Source organism: Hyperoodon ampullatus (assembly GCF_949752795.1).
Source record: "Hyperoodon ampullatus genome assembly, chromosome: 5".
NCBI lineage: Eukaryota > Metazoa > Chordata > Mammalia > Artiodactyla > Ziphiidae > Hyperoodon > Hyperoodon ampullatus.
The window spans coordinates 115,543,728-115,566,780 of NC_136918.1; the positions used below are offsets into that span (position 1 = coordinate 115,543,728).

The 23,053-nt window shown below is 34.8% G+C and overlaps 1 protein-coding gene across 1 annotated transcript in view; it reads right to left on the reverse strand.

Moving 5' to 3' along the window:
* Positions 1-23,053, reverse strand: part of ROBO2 (roundabout guidance receptor 2) — a gene marked incomplete at both ends in the record, with an annotated part of 582,120 nt that overhangs the window by 14,005 nt on the left and 545,062 nt on the right. Inside the window, 3 exons of the mRNA XM_079704897.1 lie at positions 6,113-6,318; positions 10,764-11,024; positions 19,533-19,689. Coding sequence (XP_079561023.1) covers positions 6,113-6,318; positions 10,764-11,024; positions 19,533-19,689 — 624 coding nt within the window. The remainder of the gene's footprint in view (positions 1-6,112; positions 6,319-10,763; positions 11,025-19,532; positions 19,690-23,053) is intronic.

Sequence of the window (23,053 nt, forward strand, 5' to 3'; positions counted from 1 at the left end):
ATAGTTGAGTTTGCCTTCAAAATGGAGGGCAAGAAGGAAACAAACAGAAGGAAAAAAATTTTCTTTCCCTCTTTGTTCCTTTGTCTTTATGTTTGACAACCCATTCTCTCTATTTGAGATATGGAGTACTTATGATATATGGAATGGCTACATTTGCGGGAAATATTTTTAAGGCAAATTGGCAATACACCATGAGTAAAAAAGTATATAACATATATTAAATTTCTTCCATAGTGTAAAATTGTTAAAATTTATTTAATGATTACTGATTTCACCTCTCTGTGGCTACCATTCTTTCTTTTTCTTTATTTTTAAACATCAAAGATTATCTGAAGATTTATGTAAACTATTACCAAAAAAAGACAATGATTATAAGAAAAGAAAAACAGTGATTCATCAATTAGAAAGTAAGCCATTTTTTTTTTGATAACTGGCTTTCTTTCATAAATGTAAACATAACCACAAAAGTTGAAACGAAAACTAGGTAAAACAGTGAAGGTAGAGATTCTTCACAAATTACAAGCAATCCAAACCAATTTGACATGTTATAGACACAAACATAATCAATACATATTTAAACATTTAATGAAAAATGAATTTGTGTAACATAGCCAGATTTATTTGTGTTTGCATCTTCCATCTTTCCAAATTTCTCAGGTTTAAAAATTGCTGAAAGGCCAAAAAGAATCTCAAATGTATTCAAGCTGTTAAGGAAGAACTGCAGATAGGACATTAAGCTGTTGCAAAATGGTACTGAGCAGTAAAATACCATGATAAAGTGGCATCTTGCTGTATCTCCATTATGTCTTCAGCACTAAAATTAATTTATGATCAGTCATCAATTCATTTACATGTCATTTTATGCTAAATCCTTCCTTGTTGATAGATGCTCCTCCTTAGACCCATTAAGCTAGAGTAAAGTGTATGCTTTATAATATGACCCTGCTAATTGTTGCATTACCATTTTTATGAGATACAAAAACTGGCTGTCCCCCATTTTTTCAGCCAATATTTAATCCAGGAACTTTCCCTATTAAGTGCAATCTGTCAACTATCTGTTAAACAAAATCTTCAGCTCTGAGTGTCTTTGGACAAATCAATCCAAATATTGACCTCTGCCTAGATGTAGAAAAACATTTCTAATATTTAGAAGTTCTTTCACTCAAACATATTGCATACACAACAATTCACCTACATTCCTCAGAGAGAAAGGAATGTGTAATATAAAAGGGAAAGCAAAATAAGAAATTAAAAAAATCTCTTCCTTGCGACCTATGACACCAGCTAATTTGTTCTACCCAGATAAAAATTGAATATATGATATTCCATGTTTATCTGTTAAATTTTGAAGTGTGTATTTAATTTCTTTTTAAATAAATCAGAGCTGTGGAGAATGTCTAAGAAAATTATTTAGTGATTTTTAGCATTACCTCTGAAATTTCCCTATTACAAAAATATTTTCCTTAAATTTTTGCAACAAAAGCAAGGCATCAGGTCATGCTTTTAAGTGGCCAATTCTTTAAAAGCTGTGTGGTCAAGTAAGGTGGTGAGGCTGCCAGGTTTTATTGTTTTCAAAATAATCTGCTTTGGGACTTCCAGCAAAAACCTCCAAAGACATAAAATACAGAAAATATAGAGCCCTGATTTCCTTTCAACAAGGGTATTTACGTGGGGTTCAGCAGTCAAGGAAACTTTTATTTGTTTCATTTAACAGCACACACTCTCAGTCTTACTATTTGTGATCACTGAGGCAGTTAGAACCTTGGCTCCATGTTCAGGATATTTTTCTCCTGCCCTCTCTCCTATTGCCTTCTGTTTTTTTTTTTTTTTTTTTTTTTTTTTTCCTGTGCTGGAGTCATTAAATCCAGGAAACACTCACCTTTGACTCCCACCATGGAAGTCAAAGAAAAAAGTATTAAAGGTTTCCCCCAACCTGTTACCCAAAAGTGGTGGGTTTGCCATTTAGAAAGAAATATTACAAGCATATTCCTGAAGACTGAAACAATCCTGTATGTTTACTTTCTAGACAAAAAAGAGTGTGATGTGCTGTAATCAGAACATTTTTTGTACTTTATTACAACCAAGTAGGTTTAAACTGTAAGTATAAATTAAAATAAAATTATAAAAATGTGACTCCCTATGAGAGTTGAATTTTGTTGGCATGAGTCATTATAACTGAATACAGAATGAAATATGAGAAAAACAAATAATAAAAGTTACATCTAAAAATTTAATATTTTTGATCTTGATTAAGTGTATAAGGGGTAAAAATGAATGTTTCCAGAGATAAAATAATGTGTTGTATTTGTATAAATATATATTTATTCATATATGTATACATGCACATGCACAGAAAAGGAGAGAGAAGAACAGACCAGGAAATCATTTTCCTCTTAAATATGCTAAATCCAAAGATGGGAAAACAGTTGAACATTTCCAGAGCAGGGATCATGATAACTGGTCTTTGGAGTAAGGCTGATTGATTTTGAACATTCTTCTGCCACTTATCAGGTGGGAGATCTTAAAGAAAGTCTTTAAACCCCTCTGTGCCTCAATTTCCTTATCTATAAAATGAGAATAAAAATAGGGTTGTGACAATTAAATGAGTTAATACATGTTAAAACCTTAGAACAGGGATAGCAAACTTCTCCTGCAAAGTGCCATATACTAAATATTTTAGGCTTTGCTGTCTGTCATTTATTTTTTCTTTTTGTTTGTTTCTTGTTTTCTTACAGCCCTTTAAAAATGTAAGAAGCATTCTTAGCTCACTAAGCCACTCATACAAAAAACAGGCAACTGTTTAGAAGAGTGCCTTGGGTGTACTAAGGGCTATATATGTGCAAGTTGTTGTTGCTGTTATTATTATTACTATTATTACCAAATCTAAATTCCTAGCCAAGTGGTTGGAAGGAATAGACTTTCAATAAATATTTGTTGTGGAAATCAATAAATAACAGATTTTCAAATACATTTTCCACACCTGAATGTTATGGACTGAATGTTGACATCCCTCTAAAATTCATATGCTGAAGCTCTAACCCATAACGTTATGGTATTTTGAGGTGGAGCTTTTGGGAGGTAATCAGGTTTAGATGAGGTCATGAGGATGAGGTCATGAGGGTGGGATTAGGGACCTTATAAAAAGAGATCAGAGAGCTTGCCTCCTTCTCTGCCATGTGAAGACACAGTGAGAAGATGGCTTCCTGTAAGCCAAGAAGAGGGCTCTCACCAGAAACCCAATCTGCCCACACCTCGATCTTGGACCTGCCAGCTTTCCACTGTTTGTTGTTTAAGCCACCTAGTCTATGATATTTTGTTATAACTACCCAACCAGACTAAGACACTGAGGTTATGGGTTATAGAATTACTGATATTTTCCTTTCTTCTTGGTCTTTTCCATTCATGAAACATTATTTCAACAAATTTAAAGTCCCTCATAAATTACTTAGTTGTTCAGAAAACATTTGAAAATAATATACTTATTTCTTTACAAAAATAGGCTCTGTACCTTGCTAACTGCTTATATTCCTTAATGTGGCAGCTGTTGGAATGCAACATATTTCAGAAGTAAAATTCTAAATAATTTTATATACAGTCTTATTAGCCCATCTTTGTGTTATCGCTGAGCTTTTGTTCTGGTTGGCTTTAGAGTTTTAAGGACTGGTACGTAACTGTTAGTTCTATTACATAAAAAAATGGTCATTAGTTTCATGAAAACGAAAATAGAGAATTCAGATGAAAGTGATGACTCATTTACTCACACCACACACAAATTTAGAATTCAAAGTAATTTGCGGAAAAATCAGAATCCTCTCCGTGGGCACTTACCATCTTAAAAACATACAAAGCCAATGGAAATAGCCTCTGTTTTATTGCCCACCTCATTTAGCACCATTAAACTAGCCTTGAGTGTCTGAAGAAAACATAAACACGTTAGAGCAATATTCATTAGCATGTTGGTTTCTGTAGAATTTGATCCGTACACACATGCATCTCAGGGCCACCCCCAGGTACACATACACACATGCACACATGCTCTACTACACTCAACATCCTATGTATGCTCATATACACACTCCTACATACACTCACACACACACACCTTACACATAATCACAAACCCAGGCTATACTTTCAGACACGCACACTCTTCTGTACACATACTCCCTACACACACATCCTTTTTTCTGAAAAACTATATTTACTTTTATTTTTAACTCTTATTTACTTTAAATTACACTTACACCCTAGAAAGCAAATTAAATCTTTGATCATACCTTCCCCACAAAGTTATTGTAAATCCAAAAAGACCCCCAAAAACCCCAAAAATATTTCCTGCTTGGCTACTTTGGTGTAGAGTGCAACTTCTTTTACTAACTAAGGAGAGATATTATTCATAGGATAAATTCATTGTAGAATGCATACCTAAACACCTTGAGGTTTTTATATATGACAGTAATTAAGCACCGAATTCAAGTAGGAAAACAGACTTTTTCTTACCAATAAAAGCTTCATTTGGAATGAACATTATACCAGCTACAAGGAGAAATTCAGATTGTCTTTAACCGCAGTCATATTAAACAGTGAAACATGTTATTAGCAGGTGAGCATGTAAAAGTTCAAAATGGCCTTCTCCTGATTTATAGATATATTTATCATCTTTGACATTATAATATTTAAGAAAAGAACTACATAGGCTCTGGCTGACTTTTATCATTGCAATTTTTACTGCATTCCTAATAGAAAAGAGTCCAGTATCAGCAGTGAGACATGCAAAACTATGCAGATTTTACCCTGAAGGAGATTATGCTAGAAATTCAGGCAAAGGGGCTTAACATAATAGTGCAGTAATAAGTTAGCTCTCTGCATTCAAAGATTTAAACTTTTGCCCTGCCACCTTCAGTCGGATCTGGATTTCAAATCACAGCAGTTTATCTGCAGTTCTTAAATCTTAATTAGCTCGGCATGCAGACAGCCCCCAGGTAAAAAGAAACCCTGAAAAGTGTAGGCTCGTGCATGACATTGTGTAATTCGGGAAGTCGTGCCGAGGAAACATGTAGGTATTTATGCTTCTCCATCACTTTCAGAAAGGAGTTTCCATCAGTGTTTTTGAACTGTAACACACAGTGTGAAATGTGTGCAAATTAAGAAGCCGTTGGAGGAAAAGCGAATTAAATGGGACTGTGGTAAAATGCACTCCTAGAATGAAGAGTGTCATGAAGGTAAATATAGAAATGGGTGGTATACAGAGAAGACTCAAGGATGGGATGTGCATGGGCAACACATTTGTAGCAGTTATGTCTTTATAGTCATGTAAGAGGCATTTGCGTGTGTGTATCAAAGAACGGATACCTACTTGAATAGAAAGACTGAATTTTTACTTTTCTCCACAGTCATTGTGTACACATTAGGATTTAAGTTTTTTAAAATACAATTTGCTAAATTTAAATGCTTGGAAATAGGTGGCAATCCTGGGATCATCCTAGGTGGATACCAGTTGCAGCCTTTCACTTGGTGAAGGAGGCCAGAGGAAGTCAAAGGGGTAAACAGAAAAAATAACTATTTCTTGGCAGAGGAGCAATTATTGGATCAACAATATGAAATGCATAAATGTATGGTTTATCTCGCTATACATTTTCTCCACTCTAAAAATAATACCTTGTGCCACCTTAGAGAGCCTTATTCTGAAGAGTTGCTTATTTTCATCAGTGAATGATTTTACGGAGTGAAATATCAAGAAGCGTTTTAAGATTGCATTCACTTTGTATGTTGCTCCTGATATACAAAACATATCATTTCTAAAAGTCAAGGTTTTCTATGTAATAAACTTGGTTCCCCAGTAGAGTGAACTTTTCATGAAAGCCCTGGATATAACTGAATTTTCTTTCATGTCTTTAAAGCTTTTTAAAATTCATGAATTTTTCTTATCATTTTTTCAGCAAAGCAAAAGTATTTCCAAATCCTTTTTGAATTTTGTGTTTAATATTAACATATTAAAAATGTTAAAGAAATAGATGGAGTGGAATAAATCTTACATAAGAAAGTATTTGACTTTCGATGCATTTTAATATTACAAATGGGTCACTTATTCCTATTAAATCAGTTCCATTACCTGTCACAGAGCTGTCTAGATTGTCCGTACTGGATCCGGGTGTCTGTTCTAGTGCTCTCAGGGGCCTGGGGATTTCTAAAGTTTCCTCTTCATCATCAGCATCATCATCTGGAACATCTGTTTCCAAATCGGAAATCAAAGCTCCGGACATGTAACCTAATGGTGGAAGCGGGGGCTGCGGAGGTTGATTATTGCTTTGAACATGCCTAGGATTCACAAGGGAAGGAAAAAAAAAGTACTGGTTAGCGTTCCACAAAATTGTAATTAGAATGAAACAGCCTGCTGTGGTAACTAATTTTGTTTTCTTGCTTTCCTTTAACTAATTCTGGAGCTTACTATGCTTTCTTACATTTCAGCAGAGACAATGGTCTACGTATACATGACTTGCCGAAACAGTAACAACAGTATAGACTATTACACTCTTCTATGGGTATTTACGGGACAATACACAGAGGAAAAAGAATACAGACCCAGCATTTTTGTGCAAATAAATCACCCAAAGGAGAATAGGAATATTCATCACACATATCTATTTAAAACTGATTTTTTTTTGGTCCAAAAAGAATACAATTACATTCCCACTTTTGTGTCAAAGTTCTACTCAGCCTGTGTAACCCATGTCACCTGCTGGTCCTTATGAAGAAAAGATGTCACATGAAAATCTAATACCAACACCTTCTCCCTCCAACCATGGCCCATTCGCTGCCCTACGAGGCTTTCCTCCTGCACGATCCCCCAGGAACCAGGCTGGGTGATTGTTTCCACTTTAACGAGTTTAGGTTAAACTGGGGAGGAATGGCTACTTTTTGCTCTAGCTAATATTTTTGCATCTGTCTTAGCCACCAAAGTCTTAAACACCTCAAAGGCAGAAAAGATTCATCTCAGCACTTTGTGTTTAGAACAGGAGGTGTGCCAAATAAACCAGTTGCAATGAATGAATAACTCTAATTGCAACCTTGGGAAGTAGACAGAACTGGTATTATCACCTCTCTTTCAGAATTTTTTAAAGGGAGGTTCAAATTTAAGTGACTTAAGTTTCAAATAACATGGCTAGTAAAATGCAGAGCTGGACACTAGAGTCCAGTCAGCTCGTTTTGTGACTACTTAGGAGTTTTTTCTAAACCATAAAATGCTGAAGGAAAGTAAGTCTGTTATTTGTTACTGTCATTAAAGACGAAATATAGCATGTTTTGACACATTTGTCTTTTTTTTTTTGCCTTGATACAAAATACTTAAAAGACCACTGGATTTAAGGGTGATTTATGCATTTTTATGGTTAGTTTTTGAATTAAAGATACAAGGTTATTTTTCTTTAATATTTGCATTTATGGGGAAAATATTTCATTTTTCCAGAATTTGCTTAATATTCTTCTCCCAACTGCATTCTTGAACTTGTAACCAACTCCAATATTAACAAGATTCTAGACCTTTTAATGTTAAAAAACCTAAAATATTAGTTCTGGAAGCTACCTCAATATCATCAGGCCCACATCTTTAATCTGATAAGGCATTTGAGGTCCCATTTATTATCTGGCATTCATCACAGCTCATTCATTGGAAAGTCAGGAAGTTTCCTAACTAATACTTTCACAGAAAATCTTGATTGTTGATGGCAACTTCTTACTCTAAGTGTAACCTCAAATTCTGTCTGTGAAGTGGGGATGGAGTGAGTCAAGTCATAAGCAAGAGAATATAAAGTGATATTTGTATACATGAGCCATTCTTGTCTAATAATTTGCACTTTGGTCCTGAGAAGGACCGAACAGACCAACACTCTAGTCCTACAGCACTGCTGACACCTTTTTTTTTTTTTTTTTTTTTTTTTTTTTGCGGTACACGGGCCTCTCACTGCTGTGGCCTCTCCCGTTGAGGAGCACAGGCTCCGGACGCGCAGGCTCAGCGGCCATGGCTCACGGGCCAAGCCGCTCCGCGGCATGTGGGATCCTCCCGGACCAGGGCACAAACCCGTGTCCCCTGCATCGGCAGGCAGACTCTCAACCACTGCGCCACCAGGGAAGCCCCTGCTGACACCTTTTGATGGAACCAAGACACACTGAGTGGTGAAAGTGTATTCCTTGAATTCGGGAGAATTAGGAGATGAACAGGAAAAGGGTACATAACATTTTTAAGTATCTTCTAGTAACAGGCACTGTGTTCTGCACTTCATGGGTCAATATGAACAGAATCCCTGGAGGTGAAGACTGGAATTATTATTTTTAAATACTCCTCCTGTGATGTCGATGTGCAGCCCAGATGGGCTGGCACTGCCATCCTAGTAGGGCAAGGTCCTGTGCGAACACATGAAGACTCATACCTCCTACATGGGGCGTCAGCATGGCATTCTGGAGGACTGTTGGATGAACAGAAGCATACTCAGAGAGAGAAGCAGGGTGTGCTCAGTGGGTACTTGGGGCAGGTGGACAAGAGCTAGTTTGTTCACTCATTCAGCAAGTGTCTATGGAGCACTCACTAAGTGGGGCTCTAAGAGTGGAAAGACAGCAATATACAACTCAGGTGAAAACCCAAGCCTTCTGAATAATCACAGCTATAACATGGCTAGATAATTTACTAAGTACTATACAAGTGTAAACTCATTTAATTCTCCCCAAAAACAATGGTGTGAAATAAAGAATTTGACCTTGCCCAAAGAGAAGTTAGACTTTTGCCTTGTCCTCCTGAGAGGTAATCTCTAAGCTCTAGAACATCATGTCTGATAAAATGTCTTTACTTGGAGGCCAGAGGCTCCTCCAGAAAGTCTAACTATATGATTTATGGAGGGAACTTTGAGTCACAGGATATCAGCTCACCTTCTGGCAGGGCCATAGACCCTGGTCAGCCATGCAGATAGTCAACCACATCTATGTGACAGACCCCCAATAAAGACTCCGAAACTCAAGGCTCATGTGAGTTTCCCTGGTTGACCCATATTGTCACACTACGTTGCTGAGAAATTATGATTTTCACTACTCCACTGGGAGAGGACAAATGGAAGATCCGTCTTTGGAATTTCCTAGCCTTTCTCCCATGCATTTCTTCCCTTGGCTGATTTAAATCTGTATCTTTTCACTATAATAAGCTATAACTTCAAGTATAATAGCTTTCAGTGAGTTCTGTGGCTCCTTCTAGTGATTCTTGAACCTGGGGGTAGACTTGGGGACTCTCCAAACTTGTACATAGTGTCGGAAGTGAGGGTGGTCTTGGGGGGACTGCCCTCTCACTTTGTAGATGAGTCAATTCCTATTACCATTATCATTTTACAAATGGGGGACCAAGGCACAGAAGTGTTAAGCGAGTTGCCCATTGTCATACAGCTAGTAAGGAGTGGCAGTGGCAGTGGTCCAGCCTTGGTTGACCCTAGTCAAATCCCAGACCAAGCAATCAGAATATCTGGGGTTGGGGCCTATGCATCCAGGTTATCCAGATGATTCCAAAACGCAGGCAGCGTTGAGAACCTCCAAGCTAGAATCTGTGCTTTAAAGGACTAATATGCAGGGCTTCATTTAATTAACTTGAAAGAAATCCTCTGGCTCTTAAAGCAGCTGGCTTCAACTTCAATAGTTGTACTTTATAAAGCAGACTGACGCAAAAGAATACTGTTTAACAGTAAGATGTCTTTGACCTTTGGAAAAAAATCTGATGATTGAGAAAATGTTCAAGAACCTCTGATTCTAAAAAAAGAACCTATGTTTGTATTAAGCTTTCAAGGATATTCCTGGTTTGAGTATCTCTTTGTATATTTAATTGTATTTTTAAAACACATAGTTCATCAACACTGAGAATAAGGCATCTCATTATCAGCTTATCCCAGTAGCTAAAACTACCCAAAAAGAAGCTAAGGCTCTTTCATAAAACTTTAACTTCAAGCACAGGATGTAAATCAACATAAGATAATCAGAGGTATGTTACTGAGATTCCATTTTCAGGAGTCAAACTTATATGTTACTGTTTGGGAGAAGGGAGAGAAAATAAGAAAAAAATAACTGCACAGAATTGTGAGAGTCGGTTCCACTTGTATTCCTGTCATATTTTTCACAGGATACATCAGCAGACTGCCATCTCTTCCTTATGAAAGTTTATGAATCAATGAGAAAAAAAGGAATTTGGGATTTGTAATTTATTCTAGGGGCTTTTTGTGTGTGTGTGCATTTACTGTTACTAACATCGTTGTTCTTTTCTGTCTTATTTAGTTCAGCCCAGAGAAGGTCTTTTAACAACTGACACTGACCATATGTGATTTGCAGAAGCTTACATTTACATATTCACAACCACATACAGAATTAATCACAGACACTTTGAAGAATCTAAAAAGAGTCCTTCATTATGGTGTTGGAAGTGAGTTCAAGGATAAGCTAATTGAAGCTAAACTGTAAATTAGAAAAGATGCTGGTGTAGCCAAAAGTACTTGAGTCTGAAACTCAGCAGATCTGAATTCTTGCTCCAGCTCACTCTAATTAGTTGTGTGACTTTGGTCAAATTATTTAACATTTCTTCAGTCAATTTCCTTATCTGGATGATGAACGAGTTGTAGAAAAGCATTTCTAACCCCAGCTGTAGAGTTCAATGAGACTCTCTTGTGAATTTAATGTGAAAGAACGTTTCCTCTATCCATGTGTTGAAAGCATGGGTCCCCTGACCTCATGAGGATATTTACCATGTTTGCTTTGCTATATCAAACTGATAGGCCCTTGTCAACTCATCCAGGTGAGCCTGCAGCATGGGCTGCATCTCTTCCCGTGGGGAGGGAGTTAGAGTTGCAGTGGACTGCTGTCCAAAGGAAATAGCAGGGGAAGAAGCCACGCCTCGGACAGGAGGTGTTGGGACACGATCATCATCTTCTTCCAGTTCATCTTCCATACCCTGGTGTAAATAAGTTTGTACTGGTAATGGTGGGCACCAGCTATCACTGTCATAGCTGAAATTAAATGAGGAAAAAAAGCACATTAACACTTAGGCACGCACGTGCGCACACACACACACACACACAATTACACTGGCAATGAATGGCAACCACAATAGCATCTAAAATGTTCTCCCAGTATTTCCTCCTGATTTCTGGTTGTTGGCACTATTATAGTAAATCACTTGGCTGTTATCTAATTTCTAATCATAAGTACATTGGTTATCTCAAGATCTCAATTTATTCTTAAAAGATCTTTTTAGCTAATTGTTACCCCGACAGTTACAAAAGGCAAAAACTTCCCAACAAAGTTACCCACGTGGAAAAACCAAATTGCCAGTTAAAGACAATTAATGAATTTAGTGCTTGTAGATTTAACCACTTTCTTCTCTTCTTCATCCTTGTGCACCAACAGAATATGCCACTATTCATCTAAGAAGTGTTTGATAATTTTATTTACTCTTATTCTAGATCTATGCCAACCTTTCATTCTGTATGACATGTCAATCATTAAGACTTTGTGCTACAAAATGTATTCAATAACCTTTAAACTGTCTTAATTTTCTTAATTTTTCATTAGAAACTGATGTCTCCTTGTATCTCAACATCTCAAATCTATAGAAACAGAAGTTTAAAACCTAATCCTATAAAATATATATTAAAAAGAAAAACAGCAATTTTAAAAACAGCATGTTTTAGGGATTCTGGTGAGGGAACATAGACAATTAATCCAAAATATTTTAATTGTGACACAAAATCAGTAGCATTTTTATTTACACCTTCTCTGTAGTGCTATTATTTTCTTAAATCAAATAGATCCCAACGTACTTTTAAAAGGAGACAAGGATAAGATAAGCAATTTTATTAGATGTAATTGTCCTATAAATTCAACCTCTTAAATATCTCCCAAGTCTTTATTCTACACTTCACCTCTACTCCCACAATCACAGATCAATCTCCTTCTGAGGTGAACTAGCCTATTAGCTTTCCTAGTCGCTTGGAATATCAACATCATCCTTTCTATATCTTCCATACAGGCAATCTCATTATATTTCTAAAATCTTCATTCACATCACACCTATGTTTAAATTATTAGTGATATTGCTAATGTAAGAAAAAGTTCAAACCCATTAGCAAGAACTAAAAGATACTTCCCCATCTCATCAGCCTATTATTCTAGCTTAATTTCCCATTATTTCCCCAACACCAGCCTACTCTATGTTTTTTTCATCTCTGGGTCTGTATATGACTACTCTCAAATCACGTGACTGTGAGCTCCTGCTTCTCCTTCAAGGTTCAAGTCAAATGTCCTCAGTTTCATGAGCCTTCTCTGGTCCCACCATATGGAACTGATTACAACTCCATAATACTTATACTGTGCACTCCCCATGTTATACTGGAGTTATTTGTCTCACGTCTCTTTTTCCCCACTATTCTATGAGGTCCTTAACCCGAGAACTCTGTAATTCTCCACTTTGCATTTCTAGCACCTATCTAGCATATAGAAGGTTTCTATTAAAGAAACTGAAAATAGAATGAATATTACAAATATATATATCTAGTCTTAATGTCCCTTACAAAACACTAATTTGTAAATGTCCAGATGATTCTTGAATAGTTTTACTTGAGTGTCTTTCCAATTATCCTGTTTAAAAATGAATTTGTCAAAAAGCCTACACGTGGATGTTTATAGCAGCTTTGTTTATAATTAGTGAAACTTCGAAGCAACAAAGATGTCTTTCAGTAGGTGAATGAGTAAATAACTCATGGCATATCCAGATAATGGAATATTATTCAGTGCTAAAAAGAAATGCACTATCAAGCCATGATAAGACATGGAGGAATCTTAAATGCATATTACCCAAGTGAAAGAAGCCAACCTGAAAAGGCTACATACTGTATGATTCCAACTATATGACATTTTGGAAAAGGCAAAACTATGAAGACAGTAAAAAGATCAGTGGTTGCCAGAGGTTAAGGGGAGGGAGAGAGGGATGAACAGACTGATCACAGAGGATTTTTACAACAGTGAAACTACTCTGGATGATACTACAATGGTGGATACATGTTATTATACACTCATCCAGTTTTTCTTTGTACATCTGCACACAGAATGTACGACACCAAGAGTGAAACGTAAAGTAAACCATGAATGTTGGGTGATAATTATGTGGCAATGTAGTTTCGTCAGTTTAACAAATGTACCACTTTGGTGGGAGATGTTGATAGTGGCAGAGGCTATGCATGTGTGGAGGCATGGGAAATTGGGAAATTATGCATTTTTTTGCTCAGTTTTGCTGTTAACCTAAAACAGATCTAAAAAAATAAAGTCTATTTAAAACTCCTGAATTTATCATCCTTTGATTTGACCATCATGTGTCAGGTAACTTGATCTTTTTATAGAGCATAAAATCCAGTGGGGCAGACTGATATGTAGCAAATAATCAAAGATACCAAGTATTATAGGAATAAAGCAGGGAGGCTGAAATTAGTTTGGGGCTTGGTTGAGGCTCTGCCGACCACTGAAAAAGGGGATATTCTTAGGTAACACATGAGGGGGCCCAGAGGAAGAGAGAATATAAAGTATTTGAAGAACTCAGCTTTCTAACTGGTAAGAGCTGGCAAATAAAGAAGGTTGGTTATGGATGAGGCAGGAGAGGTGAGTATGTGCTAGATCATGAAGGGCTTCATCAGCCCCGAGAAAGAGTTTGGAATTTTGCCTGTGGGTGATGGATAGTCACTGAGAGATTTTATACAGAGTGTGATGACATCTCTGGCTGTTGAATTTTCATCTCTTGTTGAGGGTACCTGAATAATCTTCTACCTTGATGAGTTGCAAACTGAAGACTTTGTTTCAGAAGCCCTGTATAATCTGATAGGAATATCTCTTCTGAAATGTCTTTTACATTTTAGTGTCAGGCACACTTTAGTGTGTTACAAATAACCACTTTTATATATTAGAAAATATCAACGGTTAAACTTGTATTCCCATTTCTTGACTGTATAAGTACCAGTATGACCCGAAAAAATATATTGCTCTAAAACGATGGCATTTTTAATGTTTTTTATGTTGGAGATCACAGTTAGATTTCATTTGAAGATAAGAGTCTGGGGTGTAAAGGTTCATAACCCACTATCCCAGTTGGATTTATTGCTTTTAATTTTCCCCATCTTCTAATCAATCTTGCACATCAGTTACACTTTCTGTCTATGGAAATATCAGAACTCTTAGAATAAAACATTCACTTCACTTTACTCTGTTCTGTCCATTAAATGTGTTAAAGCCTCAACCTACCTTTTCAGATGTTTTCTTCAGTTTCTCAACAAGAATCTCCTGCTCAAAAGAAATTGGTTTGTTTCCTCCTTTCTTTGTACTTTTCCATCCTGTTGCATTAGTTTAAAGAATTCAACTTATTTCAAATAAGCTAGACTCCTCCAATTTCACCTAGCTTACTCTTACAAATCCTTCAAGCTACAGGCTAAATCCCATATTTTTTATAAAGATTTCCCTGATGAGGCCAAGTAGTACTGATATATTACTCTTCTGAACTTGCGCTGATAATATTTTTGCACATTTACTTGAAAATTGATTATACACTGTCTTCTGCCATTTCCAATGTTGATTCCTGTAACTGTTGTCCAATTTATTTTAGTATTTAACCTTTCACATGTTAATAGTATTTTTCCTCAAGTGGATTTAAGCTACATTAACATAATGACATTGAACTATTCCTGTTTGGCCACATCTGATGTAATACCTTAAAAATAGTACATGATAAGCATATTTATTGATTTGAAATGAAAACTCACAAACTGCTTCATTATTAAGAATGCTTAGGTTTCTCTTAACTTACTTAGCTTTAAATGCTATATTATTAAGTCAAACAAAAATATGTATAAGTAGCCTAATTTTTTTTTTAAAAAACTGCCCATTTTCAATATGGAATATGTATCCTGTTATACTCATCAATAGTTACAATTAATTTTATTTCATAAACTTGTTACAAAATAGCACAATTTTATTCTATAAACTAGTACATGTACTTTCCTTGCTTACATAGACTACTGTCAGGAATGTCCTACCTTTGAACAAAGAAAGAACATTTATATATTCAATCTTTCAAATGGAAGTAGGCAATTATCTCCTAAAATTTCCCTACTTCATAAGTAGTAAACTATTCTTACTTCAAATAATTTAAAGGAAACACACATATGGAATGAAAATACATACAGAACATAAGAAAAGGAGTAAGTAATGGTACATATATCATGTGTTAAGGTAACATAAAAAATTGTAATTAGTTTTACTCAACTCATTTTTTTATTATTCAAATACCATCAGGCAAAGAAGAGTCTACCATATAAATATGAGTTTTAACATTATACAATTACATTGCATAATGTACTAAATGACTAAAAAAATATTCTAATTGCTATTCCATTTAACTAGAATGGGTGTTTATCATCAATTCTTCCAATTCTTTTCTACAAAGATAATCTAGAACAGCAGTGAGCAAATTCTGTCCCCCTGTGGAACATAAGCAGAACTAAGAAAAATCCATGGATTCATCTCAGTCGTTTGTGCAAGAAGTGGAAAATAGAGAGAGGGGGATAAAAGAAAGTCTAGGTGAAGAACATGCGAGAACAGGTTAAAGAAATGTGGGATACAGTGCAAATCACACCATGGGGAGAACTGTGCATCACCTGTGAGGTATTCATGTCTTAATTAATTCCAGAACAACAGATACTTAGGTTTTGTGCAGTTTCTGAAGAAGGGCAAGAAAGTAATAGATGACTCTATGAATGTTATGAAAAGCATAGTTCCGGTTTTAGAGTTTCCTTCATATTTACAGATGTATATCTTATTTGAGTGACGAAAATTCAACTTTTTCTTGTAGTAACCTAAAATAGACTGTGAAAACGATTCTAATGCCAATCCAAAGGTCTTTTGGCCAACCTTTCCTAGAGAAGCTTTTGTTCTTTGACTTACTGTCAGTGAAATATGAGGCATCATATTATCTGTCTTGCCTGGTGAATAATGAGCAGGATGACAACAAATCAATGTTGCATGTGAACTAACTTGTGAAAGGCCAGATACAAACACCAAACTACTAATAAAAATACAATAAAGTTCAACAACCACGAAAGCCTGCCAATTTCTAATTGCAATGGCAAAACAAAGCATTGGTTTTCTATTGAGTTACTACTGAATTCTTCCTAGCATCATATGATTACATTAAAATACATTATATTTATAGCTAAGAACATACATTTTGATACATTTTTGTCTAGCTGAGAGAGGCATATTGATGAGAGAGAACATTTACCATTGTTGATATAGTACTGAATTAACAAATCATTGTCTATTAGGACAATGATTAGATAACTTTTGATATTTAGTATTGTGGGAGGAAAATGGCTCAAGAAAGGCTAAGAAAGAAAATTGATGATATCTAAGTTCTTAGAAACAATATTAAACATTGTAATAAAAAGCAAAAGACAATCTTTTCAAGATTGTGATTATTCTGGGCTAGATACATTTCTAAAATCTATCCCTCTCTCTCCATCCTGCTGCCATTGCCTTATTTTATTCTCTTATCATTTTCATGGTATTGGCCATTCTGCTGAAATATCCCATACATCATCTACCTGCCCTAGCCTCATGTCCTCCAATCCATCTTCTGTACCCAAAGATCAGAATTCCTATAAGACATACAAGACTTCACAACTGGCCTCACGACACCTTTTCAAATTAACTTCTATCCTGTGCATGTTTCAAGCTCAACAAACCTCATATGGCAGAAAGATATAGACAAGCAACTGGAATGCAATGTGATGAGTATTACAATAGAGAAGTAAGTTTAAGGAATAATGACAAATAAAGGAAAGGTAAGTAACCTTAACTAGAATAGGGTGGGGTTTCAAAGGAAGAGTAGGAAGTACCTAAGGAAAACTAATGGGACTATTCCTTTTTTTCCCCTCATCTTTCATTTTATTTCTATTTTTTGGCTTTGGCTAGGAAAATTTCTCTCCATCTGCATGACAAATAGTGACATTAGTAATATTTTGTTGTACTCATTGGTTAGAAATCTATTCTGATGTGGAGATTACTTTATGTTAGGGACTACTTCTCATTATCTTTGTCCTTTTTGCTTCTGGCTCAGAGTCTGGCACCCAATAGACACCCAACTCTGGGTACTATAATTTGTGAATAAGTGATTCAAGATTCACCTCAGAATTCAACTTCTATAGGCTTGCCCCAGCCTTATCTGGCCTACATGGTTATCCCTTTCTGTATGCAAGTTGTTATTTTGTACATATTGCTTAGCTAGGGCTTGCCATACAAAATAGTGTGTGTGTGTGTGTGTGTGTGTGTGCGTGTGGTTTCTGGTCTCTACCTCTGAATTCTGTGAGTTTCCTAAATCAGGGATCAGATCCTCCTTATTAATTGTGTTTTTGTTTCTTTCATCTCTTTTGCTTTCCTTTCTGGCACTGGGCTTAACAGTTCTTATGTACTTAAAAAAAAAAGTATGTTGAATAAGTTCTCTATTACGATATACTAAAACAACAAAAACAAAATCTACATATCACCATAAGAAGTACAATTGCTGAATCCTTGTTTGTTAGAAATAAAAATTATTAAAAACAGGTGACTTCTAAAGTTTTTTGTTGTTTATATTTCAAGAAAACTTTAAATTTGCATAAGTTTCAAATCAAGGCATATAAACAATTCTATAAAAGCTCAAAGTTAATATCATGAATAGCAGAGTATAAATATAGAAAATATTAAAAATATCTTTTCTCAGTATTATAAGGTTTTCACATTAGAAAATACAAAAATATTAATAAGATAACAAGAGATGGACAAAGTCATAATCATCTCAAATCTACTAATCAAAATTCCAAATTACCTACAATACTTATGTTATCTGAGTTCAAGACTTTATGTTTATAAATGTTTAACAACACTACTTTTCTCTCCCCGGTTTACAAGTTTTATTTTCTTATTTTCTAATTACGGCCTTTAAAATGTATTTTTCTAAGCCCTGTAATAATATTTTCTTGTGAAATACACACCTCTGTTCCCTGCTTCCCTGCCTAGGAATTGTGTGACACTAACATATTTTATTATTGATATGTATTACATAAGATCATGGGCAAAGTTTTGTTTTTAAAAAAGTCAGAGAAAGAAGGTATACTTTTAACTTCCTATTTCAGATGTGAACATTTTAACAAAAGTACAATAAAAATGACATGCATATATATGGGAACTACAATCTCACAAAAGCAAATGAAGCCCTTTGGAGGGAAAGAAAGATATAGAGAAAAAAATATGGAGGTATGCTTATTTATATATATGCATGCCCATCTATCTATTTGTGTATATAATGAATATATAGAGTATATGTGTATATATATATTAGGTAACTGAAAGAAAAAGCAAATGGAATCTTTTTTTGGAAGCAAATGTGATAAAGAAAGTTCTAGTTAGGAAAATTAATCTGGAGACCTCAAAGATAGCAGTTATATAAGAAAAAAGGAGATGGAGAAAAAATTATAAGCATGTGCATGTGATCTTTATGTAAAACAAGATAGGAAATAAAACCATTATTTAAATAAACTGAGATATTTTAATACCTAAATACTTCCAAATAAAGGAAAACTTGGAATAAAAAACTGCCTCTATTCTGCATTTTTCAGTTTCAGTCAAAAGCAATGGGTGACCTGGAAATTGTGAGGAAGACAGAGCACTTAGAATTACTAAAATAGAAAAAGAGACTATGTTTCTTCTGACTAGCTATTTTTTCCTTTGGATTAAAAAATAAACAGTATCAATGTCTTTCTACTTCAAAATCAATTGACACTTAAACTAACAGAGGAAAACAAACTAATTCTTGTGAGATGTTTGGGAAAGAATAAGGAAGCTGGTCACTTAATTTAAAACTCTTAAAGGAAAATTTCTAACTTAAAAGGTTTTGTTACAGAGTGTGCATTGGCTTGAACCCCCTTTATTGTTCGGACCCCTAAATTCCCAGCAAAGCTGATGATTAAAGTCCTACCCACTGTCCAGATCCTTACAATTATCCCATTGTGATGGAGCTCAACAGTGGGCGCCCTGCTACGGCCAGACATCAAGTCATTAGAGAAATGTGAGGGATGATGAAGAAGGTTATTTTAATTTCCCTTTCAGCCCTTCTCAGGAGTGCCTCTTTAGTTCACAGAGCTCTGGGTTACTTGCTTTCAAACTAACAAGCAATATTATAAATGGAGGCTGCATTATCATGATTGCAGACAATCTAAGGCACTTGATGGCCAAGGATTCTACGTCCTCAATATGTGCTGTGTTGTATTTATCAGCTAAAAATATATAGATGGGGCAAACAATAAAAGGGGGGGGGAGCAATGAACAGGTTGGGAAGGCGGCAGGGAAAACAGGAAGATGACACAGTATCAAGACAAAAATGAATAACAGAGAAAGGAGGATAGCCCTGGGTATTTTGCTGGTGTGTGAGATATTTTTACCCATTTTCTTGCAGTTCCACTGCATAGTGTTCCAGCTCTGTACCAGGAAGGGGCTGGACTGGGGGAGGAGGTAGTGGAACATTGGCCCAGGTTGATCCATTGTTTTTCTGTGCTTTAGAAGAGTTTTTATTTTTCTTCTTTTTTCCACCTTTCCCACCTGAAAATAATAATACATTTATTCAGACATAGTGAATATCACAAGAAACAGAGTATATCAGACAGGAAGATGTATATGTTTTCAAAACACCAGAATCAGTATGTTACAGCTGTTAAAAGCAATAAACAATGAAATGATATAATAAGAAAAACATTTTTATAAATCACTCAAAATGATATTGTTTCTTTCACAATGCATTAACTGCAGAGTTGAATAAACCAAAAACATGGCTGCGGTAGCAAAAGCTAATTTATTGATTTATTCACGTTTGCTGCCTCCACATTTTCATTGTTAGATGAAATAATGGGCCATAACAAATTCTTTCAAATGTCAGATTTTAGTGCGTTTATAATGCTCTTTTGCATAATCTGTCTCAGTGGAAAATGCAGTATCTAAGGATACAGGCTAAACTTTTCCGTTAGAATTTACTCAATTTAATTAATCCAGGAGAGTAACAGTTTTCTCTCAAAAGTAACTTATAAAAATCAATCAACTACAATCTGGAGGATACTTGTAAATCTTTCACAATGATATGTTTTATAGAATTTCTGACTAATGAATGGCACAATTATTTTTGCATATAGTGAGAGTAGTTCTCAGATGTCTAAGCATAACATTTCTTAAAATTCCAAATATGCGGGAAATTAATGGAAATATAGTAATCAGTTTCAGTATTCTCATAATACAAATGAATTGATGCACAAAATATGAGCAGAATGTAGGTTGGCAGCATATAAGCCATATCTGGAATTACCAGAGCTTAATGAAATAGAGTTTAAAAAATATAAAAATATAAAAATATTTTTAAAAATATAAAAATATAGTTTTATCGTTTGTTCAATGAAGTACTTTTTACTCTGCCAAAATTAAGTACATCAAGTTTCTTCCTAAATGGACCACAGTTGGATGCAGAAATGTGTAATTCTTGAGCAGAATGACAAAAAATGTTTCAGGGGAACCTAAGTAACTTCTGTCACTTCCACTACAGTCAACAGCTCTATTTCCAAAAAAAAAAATGGTATTGACCCCTTGAACTACATCTTTCTGGAACTAAAAGTTATGAGCATCAAATATTTGTAGCAGAGCTATCTAACAATAGAGATTATCACTGAAGTTTACCTCAACTCCTTTCTTCTACCAATTACTAACCTGCATCAGCCAATTCAGAAAATTATGGAATGTAATAATAACTTTGAGTGCCAGAAAGTGATGAAACTACTGAACTGGACATATACTCTATTGCCAATTATGGAATTATGTCTGTTTTCTAGGTAGTGTGCACATATACACACATATTTAAAAGAGCATCCCTGAAAACTGAGTGCTTTCACCTTTCCTTTCACTTTTTATCTTTGGCAGAAGAAGCATTAAGAGAAAGGAGAGCAGGTATCTTCTGCTTTGAGGATAAGAGCTGGATCTCTGGGTTTGAAAACTAGTTTCTCACCTACTTGACAAGTTATTCATAGATATCACCTCAATTTCCATGCATGTAAAAATATATAAAGTTACTATTTTGGGGGATTATTTTGAGTATTACAAGAGATAAGGCATATAAAGGGCTCAGAATGTATAGAATGTTCAATAAATGCCAGTCATTATCACACTCTCCCATCTCACCTATCTCAAAGCAAACTCAAATCTACCTGTTTCCAAAGCCATTCCACACGCAACTCCTACTTCAATGAGGATCCCAGAAATAACCCGATTTTTAGAATAAAAATAATAAACCTGATTGAATTTAAGTCTGTAATTTTTGTGTTTAAGGTAGGTGAGCCTTAATTCTTTGTTTCTTGATCAAAACAATCATAAACAAGATTGTATCTTTCTCGATAGTATCAGAACTATGTCTCAATACATAAAAGAAGAATGGGTTGGGCGTGTGTTCTTCATAGCTTTTCCCTAGTTGTACCTCTTTTATCCTTTGTATATTTATATGTGTACTATGCTTTTTTCACTTTTAGAAATGTTATATGATCACCACCAGAACTGAGTGATACAAATAGGGAAGTTTTTACATCTCCATTTTATAGATGAGAAAATAGAGGTTCTTTCTGAATTTATGGTCCATATTCACACAGTAAGAGAACAAGCAATTTACAATGCAGCAGCTTTACTGGAAATTACAATTTCAGCAGCTCTGAGCGCAGCTTTGTTGAAATCCTTGTCCAAGGTCAGGAAAGCCATTATCAACTTTTCCAAACAACTTACGTAAAAATGTGCTGTGGAAGCAGAGGTGATTCATAGGGGGAATTTGTGAGGGTTTTCCATACAATATCTACTTTCCCCTCTTTGGGGGAAATTTCTGCCTCTCATTGTGGGTACTTATGGTAAGACTATCAATCAACATGCTTTATCTTCTCTAGAATGAGTTAAGAGGTGGGCTCTTAGCATAATAGTGGCATATGATATGAGCTAAGAAAATTAAATTCTCTATCTGAGATCTATATCTTGATCTAAGTGAACCCATTGTGTTGCTGTTTACTTGCAACCAAAGATCATCAAGCATTTTAAGGTGAGAACTGCCTGCATTATATTTTAGGGGAAAATATTTTGATGATTTGCAAACATATTTGACCCGTCCCTCTTCAACTGAAAATGTAAATATTTGGATTTATATTTACTTATGCTAAACAAATGATTTCTATGTAAAGAAAATTACAAAAATAGCTCATTTTAAAATTAAACTTATAGTCTATTTTTTTAAATGGCATATAAAAAGATTTAGTTATTACTACTGGCACTGTGTTATATATGATGTATATATATAAAATTATGATTGCAGATACTATTTTGAAAAAATCTGAGTTTTATATTTTTTAATGATTGGCTTTTTTAAGAGAAGTGCTAAGAACTTATGTATTTAATATATTATAAGAGTGTTTCAAACAGGGTGAGAAATTCATTCATATAACTCAGGAATGTCCAATTTTCTTTATTACTGTGATTATTTTAAATTTCTTTCATCACTGTGAACAAATTAAGAAAATCTTATAATATCAATATAATATGATCCAATATCCATAGGGAAGTTTGATCTTAAATCTAAGCTTTAGGAAACATACCTCTTATTATAAGCACAAAACAAACTCTAATATTAAACTCAATTTGACTAAACTAAGAAGAGAATAATCACGTCACTCTTACCCCCTAAAGAATTCTTTCTATCACCGATTTAAGTAATTTTGTATTCAAATGTAGATGAAGTAGTTAATATAATCCATATATATATATATATATATATATATATGTATATATATATATATAAATGTCACTCAGGAGATTAATGGATTCAAAAAAGCAGTAAGCACTATTGTGAATCATGTTCTGCTTACAATTACTCAAAAGATAACTTTAAAAACTCAGT